The 9,536-nt window shown below is 48.1% G+C and overlaps 1 protein-coding gene across 7 annotated transcripts in view; it reads right to left on the reverse strand.

Annotated features, from left to right (window-relative positions):
* The window catches only part of P4HA2 (prolyl 4-hydroxylase subunit alpha 2), a 33,043-nt gene that overhangs the window by 22,161 nt on the left and 1,346 nt on the right, over positions 1–9,536 (reverse strand). For 4 of the 7 annotated variants that reach the window (XM_029941876.1, XM_029941875.1, XM_029941878.1 and 1 more), the window contains exons 3-5: positions 2,655–2,752; positions 2,120–2,216; positions 1,610–1,761 (exon numbers count right to left, since the gene is read on the reverse strand). In XM_029941876.1, coding sequence (XP_029797736.1) covers positions 1,610–1,761; positions 2,120–2,216; positions 2,655–2,736 — 331 coding nt within the window. In that variant the 5' untranslated portion in view covers positions 2,737–2,752. Of the gene's footprint in view, positions 1–1,609; positions 1,762–2,119; positions 2,217–2,654; positions 2,753–5,716; positions 5,791–9,536 lie in introns of those variants that run through there. The other 3 variants (XM_029941872.1, XM_029941879.1, XM_029941874.1) reach the window with 2 other exon arrangements.

The raw sequence follows: 9,536 nt of genomic DNA on the forward strand, positions 1-9,536 counted from the left end.
GCATAGAAAATACCAGCGCAGTAAAAGGCACCAAGCACAGTTACAACTTCAAGAAAGTTCGTACTCTGACCTGCAGAAACCAATTCTAGGAATCCATCCTAAGAAAATAATCAGAGGTAGGCACAAAGATGTACGTGCACACCTGCTGATAATTTGGAAACAATCCTGCTTCGACTGACTTGACCAGTTTTATACTAGATCAGTTCAACTTATTACTGTCCAGCCATCAAAATCATATTGTATAACATGTAGGGCGCCTGAGTGGCTCAGTTGGTTAAGCATTCAACTTCAGTTCAGGTCATGATCTTGCAGTTTGTGGGTTCGAACCCCGCATTGGGCTCTATGCTGACAGCTCAGAGTCTGGAGCCTGCTTTGGCTTCTGTGACTCCCTCTCTCTCTGCCCCTCTCCTGCTCACACTCTTTATCTCTCTCTCAAAAATAAATAAAAATAAATAAAATCATGTTGTATAACATTTAATGTATGGAGAGAAACTGAAAATTCAGAAAAATATTATATGCTTACAGTTCAAATCTGCCTACAGATACATTTTTTTTAAAGTTTATTTATTTTGAGAGAGACAGACTGCAGGTCAGGGAGGGACAGAAAGAGAAGGAGAAAGAGAATCCCAAGTGGGTTCTGCACTGCTAGTGTAGAGTCCAACATAGGGTTGGAACACATGAAACCATGAGACCATGACCTGAGCCAAAACCAAGAATCAGACACTTAACTGAATGAGCCATGCAGGTGCCCCTGGATGTTTTATTTCTAAAATATATGAATGGGAATGGATTTAAATGAAGCCCATGATCCCTAGCTTATGCTGGCCCCCCTATCCAGTCCACTTAACTCACTTTTGTTCATTCATTTGGTCTCTCAAAGCAAATGAGTTTTCAGCCCCTGGAATATATATGTATGGGTCCTTTTTTTTTTTTTTTTTAATGTGAATGCAAGTATAGGAAGATGATTGAAAAAAAATTTTTTTAATTTTTATGAAGTTTATTTATTTTTGAAGGAAAGAGAGACAGAGCATGAGTACGGAAGGGGAAAAGAGAGAGGGAGACACAGAATCTGAAGCAGGCTCCAGGCTCTGAGCTGTAAGCACAGAGCCGAACACAGGGCTCGAACTCACAACTCAAGATCATGATCTGAGGGTATGACACTTAAATGACAGAGCCACTCAAGCACCCCAGAAGACTGAAATTTTAATAGTGCTTATCACCAAGCAGCTAGATTAAGAATTTTAATTTTATGTGCTTATTTTATGTTTTCATGATTATTTTATGCTTTCTAACTTTTCTATGAAAACATACTAGTAAAACATAATTTTTAAAAGTACCCCCAAAAAAAGAAATGAAAATGCAGGAAAAGGAAGAACTAATTATATTACATATTTAAAAGAAGGACAACCAATTGGTAGGTCTGCACAGAGTAGGGAGAAGGCCACAGGGCTCTGTGCACCACAGAGTGTGGACAAGCACAGAACACAGGACTACATGTTCACATATGGCACATGCCCATCAATACCCTCAGACCCAGGACAGGCTCAGATGCAGACAGACGGCTCCCCAGACAGACGGGCCCACCAAGCACATGCTCACCGTTCCTCACCTGCGGCCGAGTCCTGCAGGACAAGGTCCTCCAGCGCAGGCCAGTCTGTGTTTAGCCGCTTCACCAGTTTATAGGCATTTACAGGGTGGGCCAAGTAGCCTTCAGGGTCAGCAGCTGATTTGCTGGTCAAGGCTTCCATTTTGTCAGCCCAGCTGCAGAAACAGAAGAAAAGGAAGACTAATGTGCCCACTCATACAGGTCTCAACCTATGGCAATTTCCCTGGTGAGATTCAAGACCATTCAAGAGGCATAGAAAATGAAAAGAGCAACTCCCCACTAACATTTGCAAGACCCCTAATCTAGATAAGGGGTGGGTACCCCAATGTATGCAAAAAGGCTCTTAAATAGAAAGGGAAAAGCAAGGAGTCCTTAACGCAGCACTAAGACACTCCAGAGGACTGGCATGAAGGAACCTTCAGGCCATCCCCTCACCGCTCTCCCAAGGGCTTCTCTTATGTGCACCCTGGATGGGTCTGGGGGACGAAGGTGAGGACTTAGGACATCAGATACCTCTTAATCTTGGAGAGTTTGGCTTCTTCCATAAGAATGTACTCCTTCAGAGACTGCACCAGGTCCTTCTCTGCATAAATCAGGTCAGTCATGTGCCCTGCAGGAAAAAAAGGGCCAGTGAGAAAGAGAAGAGGGACATCTGCCCCCTTCATTGGGACACAGAACACCAGCACAAAAGTGAGTCCTCTGGGCCACCATCACATTAACTCTTGTGGGATCATGGGGGCTTGGGAGTTAAAGTGGGCATAGTGGGCATTTTTCTGGAGAAAAATGGTCAGAAAGGCCAGGAACCCCAAGAGCAGCCTGTGCTTCTCAGGGCGGAGACCCAGTTGAGACAGCTGGCTCCTAGGAAGGACATTCAGGTAACCAGGGTCTTAGAAGGGGAAATGGCAATTCCAAAAGCCCCACTTTCCCCAGAAGCGGTCAAAACCAGTGAACCACCCCACCATGAGCAAGAACAGGCCTTAGGCAGTGACATTCCCTAGCACTTGAGCCCAGGATCACTAAGGGAGACGACAGTCCTACTGGCACATACCAATGGAAGTGAAGAATTCAGCCAGCACACAGCCCAGGACACCAAACCAGGCCACCAGCAATGTGGACACCCAGCGTTTCATGGTCACAGAATAGTGTCTGCAAGGCATTCAAGTGACAGCCACTGGATCAACAGTTGAAAAAAGCAACTTTGATGAGAGACACTTATACACGTGCATATAGACATCGCCAAACATGTCAAAACCCTGACCTAGTACATAGAAACTGAAGATATTTAGCATCAGCGGTGCAAAGGAGCCAGGGTGTACAACCAGGGAGGCCATGCGCCCTTGGGAGAGAGGCTGCTCTCTAGATTCCTGGTAACTAAAGGCAACATGCAAAGGCTGAACTGTGTGGGAGGCAGCCACCTCTGATTCTAATAAGACAGCCTGCTTGTCTTATTTGTCTTTCTTTCCAACACGTGTCAGGATGATGCCAGGTGCTGGGGACTCACAGCTAACATGTAGCTTCTGCCCACAAAAAGACTGAAAGTACAGGGGAAACACTAACAGGGAGAGAACTTGACACAGTATGCCACAGGGAGCCCATACCCGAAACCAGGCGTACAGCAGCTGGTTGGCCAGCAGGAGGATAAAAGCACCCAGTCCCCCTCCCCAACAGTGTGCACCTGGCCACAGCAGAGGCCATCTGGGGAGTAGACACTTTGGGCAGACGCTGCTCTTCCTGTCTGCCACCTCACCAGACACCATCCTCACCGGCAAGTCACCGTTCACAAATATTTACTGAAGATCCACACAGGCTACCCACTGAGCTAGGCACTTGGGATACAAAAATGAACCAGCCACACAAAGCTAGCGCTCTGGGCTGGGCTGCTGATGTGGTGTGAGACCAGCTTCCATCTTCTTGTCAGCCTAGAAATAGTCAGCTTCAGCTGTGAAGGCAGCGGGCACAACGTGGGGCAAGCCCACTGGCAGTGAACCTAAGTATACAACAGAAGCTTTGGACATGGTCTTCTAGCTCAGCCAAGCAGCCCAGAGCATACTGGACAACCAGCTCCCATCAGAGCCCAGCTCTGCCAGCCCCTTCTCTTCCTGCTCTACTTCAGCCAAGCCAGAAACGTACTAAGAGAAAACAAGAAAAATGAGGAAAATACAAATACTTCCCCCAAAACGGAAGCCTTACCTGACTGAATTCCAAGTGTGCGCTAATGCCGGTTCATAAGTGTTTTGCCTGCTATGGTGGATCAGACACACAGCCATGACTACCATTCCTTACCTCAAAAGAAATTCCAGTCCACTGTGGTTCCAGGTTAGGCTCAAAGAAGCCCAACCACAATCCCCACCCCCCAACAGTGTCCTCTATCAGAAAGAGGAGAGAATAAGCAAATGGCCGCATTTGTTCATGTCCCTGCTACATGAGTGCAGAGCCATGAGCATGCCCATCAGTACCCTAGATATCGGGGGTCCAGAGATACACAGAACAAGATCTTTTAGGCCACAATCTGATGCAGGGTATGGAGTATTGGGCTAAAAGATTGATTACGGACTTAGGGCAGCAGAGGAAAGCAAGTCGCTGAGAGGTGTGCAGGCCATCAGACCTCAGGTGGAGCCCAGGTCCTCCTTGTTCCAGCCACACGTCCCCCCTCAGGCCTCACCACGCTGCATCTCCACCCCAAGATTTCTGAAGGCCTCTCTTCTTGTTCACATGAGCTCCTTGTACAGGGAGTAGTGTCAGTTCCTTATACCTCAAGAGGCTTATTAACTAGCTCAGGAAAGCACCTTCTGTATGTGAAAAGAAGAAACAGTAAAATCCAGGGCCAGGAGGCTGTTACCTGTGGACAGTGAGAGATCAGCCAAGACACTGTCAGGCTCAGGTGGTGGGAGACCGGACCAGACATGGCTAGAAGTGGGGGAGCCCAGCGCTCCCCTCCCCTGTTGTGTCACCAGCTGCAGTGGCATATCTCTTCAGAGATCAGGTAACAAGTTCAAGGGAGGGAAATGCCTCTCCAATCCTTTCAAACCACCCTGATGATCCTGTCCATGGTTCATGCCTTAAAGCACTCAGGAAAAAGCAGACAGGTTCCTTCATTACATGAATTCCAGCTGTCATTTCTCTGGAATGCACTATCTGGCTTAGACTGAGCCCATCCACAAATACCAGCCTGGGGGCAGAGCCCCAAAGAATCTCATATGGGGTTCTGGGAAATGGCTTACAAAGCGCCTGCAAAGTCCTGCTCTGATGGAGGAGGGCAAGATGACTCCACTGGTCAGAGAGCAACGTACCCCCAAGCAGCCCCCAGACTGCCACAACCAACACTGTCGCTTCAGGCAGGGATACCCTAGAGCCCCAACATTTCTCCTGATCCTGGCCCTGAACACTAAACGCTTTGTACAAAAAAGGTATCTACTAGGGTCAGGCTTGGGAAGAGGCAGCACCTAAGAGAGACTGTTCCAGAGTGTGAAAAGGCCAAGCACCTACTTGCCTGCCCTTCAATCTGATATCATACCCACACCCAAAGCTTGATAGGACACAGTAGGTGGGAATGTGTGTGCATGCCCAGTGCCCCACAAAGTGTCCAGTGCTGCCAAAAGCCTTTCCAGGAAACCTCAGAAATTCACACTGAATAGTCCTCAAAATGGACAATGTAAACCTTCTTATACGAAAAACAAAAAAAGAAGTGGCACCAAGCCTGAGGAGAAAACCAATATGGAATTTTATGTGTGCTGCACCCCGAGTTTAGAACGACTGGCCCATATCAGGCACCCAACAAATAATGCTTTGCCACAGACTTGTTCAAGTCAGAAACAATAACAGAAGATTTTACATTTTTATCAACACAATGGATTGTTAGGGATTGTTTAAAGAATGAAGTCCCAAGTTTGGACCCCCAGAGGTAGGTCCTCCAAAGCCTACCAACACTCCACCAACAGTGATTCACTCACCAGGTGATCAGCACTGTTTCTAAGCACAGGGTGATTCCAAGACATACAATGAGGCCCCAACAAGCCTGCTCTTTGGAAAGGACATTTACAATCTGGCCAAATGGCCATGAAAAGAGGTTTCCAGCTATAAACCAGCAGCGTCCTTAGCTTCTCCCCTTACCTCATCAGGCGTGAACCTCTGCCAAGCTCCCAGCTGCAATCCAAATGCAACAGCTTCAAGTTTAATAATGTATTTAACAGCCTAGAGACAGAACATGGGTTTGCTGAGTAGGAGCAGGTCTTGCTAGGCAGTAATCAAGAAGCTGGTGGCCTTCTGTGAAGCAGCAAAACTGAGTAGGGCGCCCCCCAGTGGTTCTGCCTCCCAGTGGCGTGGCCAACTCTGGGATGACAGAGCCAAGAGGACCTGTGAGCTGTGCAGAGGCGCGGGAGGCCCTGGGACTTAAGCATACAGATGTCCAATAGGCCCAGAAGCCGATCTCCCCAGAAGACTGAGAAGCACCCTTCTCTCCTTACCTGATGTCAGGCCTCAGTCATCACCTGCGCTCCCTGCCTACACTCACTGTCATCTCATCTGGTGTACCCCTAGCCCCAAAACCTCTGTTCTACAAAGTAGCCAGCATGGCTTACTACAGCTCCTCCTTGGTCTCTCTCCACTGCCCTTGCAATAAAGTCCAAACTCCTTAATCCCCAGGGCCCTTTTGACTCTGTACGACATGGCCCCACGGCCCTCCCCAGCCCCATCTCATGACTCTAGGTTTCCCAGCCTCACACGCTACTTCACATGGATAATATTCTTCACTGAGGATTTTCTTCACTGAAACCTAGATGTTCATCTATATCTGTCCTTGTACTTCTCTATCAGGTATATGAACATCTTGATTTGTACTTCCCACCTGGGTAATCAAATCTACAAAGCCTCCTGCTTCAGAAGCTAGGCAATGAAGTAACAGAGAAGGTTATAAAAATCAACATGCAGGGGTGCTTGGGTGCTGCAGTCAGTTGAGCAGCTGACTCAGGTCACCTCAGGTCATGATTTCACCGTTCATGAGTTCGGGCCCCACGTTGGGCTCTGTGCTGACAGCTCAGAGCCTAGAGCCTGCTTCAGATTCTGTGTCTCCCGGTGTCTCTGCCCCTCCCTTGCTCGCACTCTGTCTGTCTCTCAAAACTGAATAAAAGTTAAAAAATTAAGAAAAAAATTAACATGCAAAGACCAAACTGGATCTTTAATCTGGGTCTTGGCAGAGAGTTGGCAGTCTATGTGAGACTAACAAAGGAACTATACACAAAAACAAAACCCATACGGCACTACATAGGATGCCTCTGATGTACTGCCTCACGCCCTCTTGGCCTCACCAGTCTCCTGGGCCCAGGGTCTCTTGCTGGGCCTCAAACCCAGTGAAGGTAACTGTATAGGCCCCAAATCTCTGGCTCCTCCTCCTACTTCCAAACTCCACAAGGTGCCACACTGGCCTCCCCAGTGGCTGATGGAGGCCTGGTAGTGCAACCAAGAAGCCAGAGAGAGAGAACTCCTATGAGGCAACTCTGACCAATGAAGACAGAGACAGGAGGAGGTCAGCAGATAAATTCCCTCTCCAGGCTTTGGATGACAAACTGTTTTGCAACATGGAGTTTTTATAGAGATCGCCCAGAGATATCCAGCATAGGTGAACAATGACTACCTCTCTTTACAAACTGGCCAGCTTGCTTCCATCTTTCCCTCCCTCTGGTTTCTTTTCCCTTACCCTTGAAGCTCTGCCTCAGGCTCTGCTTTTTTGGGAACTCAGACAATCACTATTAATATTTCCAAAAATCTTTCATTTCTACCATTTCATCCTCACCAAAGCCTTGTAAACTAGATAACCATCATGATTTCAGATACAGAAACTAGGTAAGTGGGGCTAAGAGGTTTCCTGCGAACCTGGCATGCTACCACCAATCAATGGAAGAGCTGAGACTCAAGCCCAAAACACACCTTCTTTTAGATACTGCTGTCATTCCATCCCACTCAGTAACAGCTGCTGTCTTATAGCCCAAGGGTTGCCCAAAAGGAGGAGCCACACTTTGACCAAGCAGAGCAGGCTTGCCCAGGTCAAGGACTTTATCACGGTTCACAAAGCAGCTTCATACCTGACTGGATCTCACCAAAAGGTGGAGAGCAACCTGGACCCAGAAGATAGGAACATGGAGCCTCAAGTTTGAGTGAGCAGTCACTCCTGCCTCAGACCCCACAACACTCACCAATGACCAAACACCCTAGCTCAGAGCAAAGCAGCACTGTCTAGTCAGGCACCCCTATAATGGGGTCAGACCTTCCCAGGTTAAATCTCAGCTCCACCATCACTCCCTGGCTTGGTCACTTCACACAAGTTACAGAATTCTCGGAGCCTGTTTCCCACCTACATAATGGTGGTAACATTAGGACCTACATCTCACAGGGTTGTTGTGAGGACTGAATGAGAAGACAAGCATCAGCAGACAGCCTATCATCAAGCACAGTTTTCACCAGACAATGGCACCAAGGGTACTAGAGGGACATCAGTAGACCTGGAGGAGCCAGCTGCCTGGCTAACCCCTGGAAAAGGAGGTCTAGGGGTGCCTGGATGGCTCAGTCTAGCTCCTGACTTTGGCTCAGGTCATGGTCTCATGGTTCATGAGTTAGAGCCCTGCATTGGGCTCTGTGCTGACAGCTCACAGCCTGGAGCCTCTTTTGGATTCTGTGCGTGTCTCTCTCTCTGCTCCTCCCCAACTCACATTCTGTCTCTCTTTGTGTCTCAAAAATAAACATTGAAAAAAAGTTAAAAAAAGAAAAGAAATTAAGAAAAAGAGAGGGTCCAGTCTAGAGGACAGTGAAGATGAAAGCAAGGCAGAAATTGGGCAATCTCCACATTCTACAAGGGCCAAAAGAAATCAAACACTGATTTAGGCAAGAGCAGAATCAGACATAATGCAGCACACTATCAGGGAATAACCCTGGAACAGGCCAATCATTGGCTCTAAAGGTCACCTAGGAAACAAAGCTCTCAGACAAAAGGCAGGGAACTGGACTAATACCCTAGGATCGCCTGTACTTCTATACCTCTGACCAGCTGGTTCGGAGTTCCTATAAGTACCAGGCCCCAGGATCTCACCACACCCTGGCCCTCAGGAGTACCTAGTACACAGCAGGCTGTACTCTAGCAAGCGCTTCCTAAAAGTCTACAGCAGATACTGGTGTGTGCACAGGCTCAGACAGATCCAATCTGAGCCAGAGAACTCACTACCCAAACACTTAATCTTCTACCCTACAATAATACTACTTGTACAAAAACACTTTTGTAGGGCTCCAAGAAGTCTAGTCCATGCTTTTCATTCTCCTCTACCCCTTCTGAGAATAAAAAGTATAGCCCTCATTCCACATCCCCAATGAAAACCCCAGAGACCACAGGAGCCACTAGCCCTCTCTCAGAAAGGCTGATGTCCGACTCTGCGGCACTTCGAGCAATGTTTTCCAAGTCCAACTCTCGCTCTAGCGCTCTGTCTGGGCTTGCACGTGCCTGCAGCACAGCATTTCCTGCCAATAACCATCTGCATAAAATTAAACTCTTGACAGATCCCAGGAGTCAGGGACACACCCACCAGCCCAATGTACACTATCAGCCAGCGTGGCCAAAAATCGGCCAAAGTCTTACGTCCAGCCTCATAGATGTGGGAGGGCAGAGTAAAAAAGTAAGGCTCTGTTAGGAAATGAGTAGACCCCAGATTCCCTCACCCTAGTCATTCCTCAGGGCTGCACCCACACAGTTTCTCCTTCTGATGAGTACTCACAGAGCTCCTCCTCTGCCACAGGACCAGCTGCCAGCGTGAAGCAGCCATCTCAGGGAGATTATAAGCTGCCTACAGGCAAAGATAGTGTCACCACCACCTCCCCCTCCTCTCCCTCCTAATTCCAGCCCTAGGCACACTCTAAGCAGAAGCGAGGCACAGGAGGGGCATTCAGGAAA

Source organism: Suricata suricatta, chromosome 6 (assembly GCF_006229205.1).
Source record: "Suricata suricatta isolate VVHF042 chromosome 6, meerkat_22Aug2017_6uvM2_HiC, whole genome shotgun sequence".
NCBI classification, from domain to species: Eukaryota; Metazoa; Chordata; class Mammalia; order Carnivora; family Herpestidae; genus Suricata; species Suricata suricatta.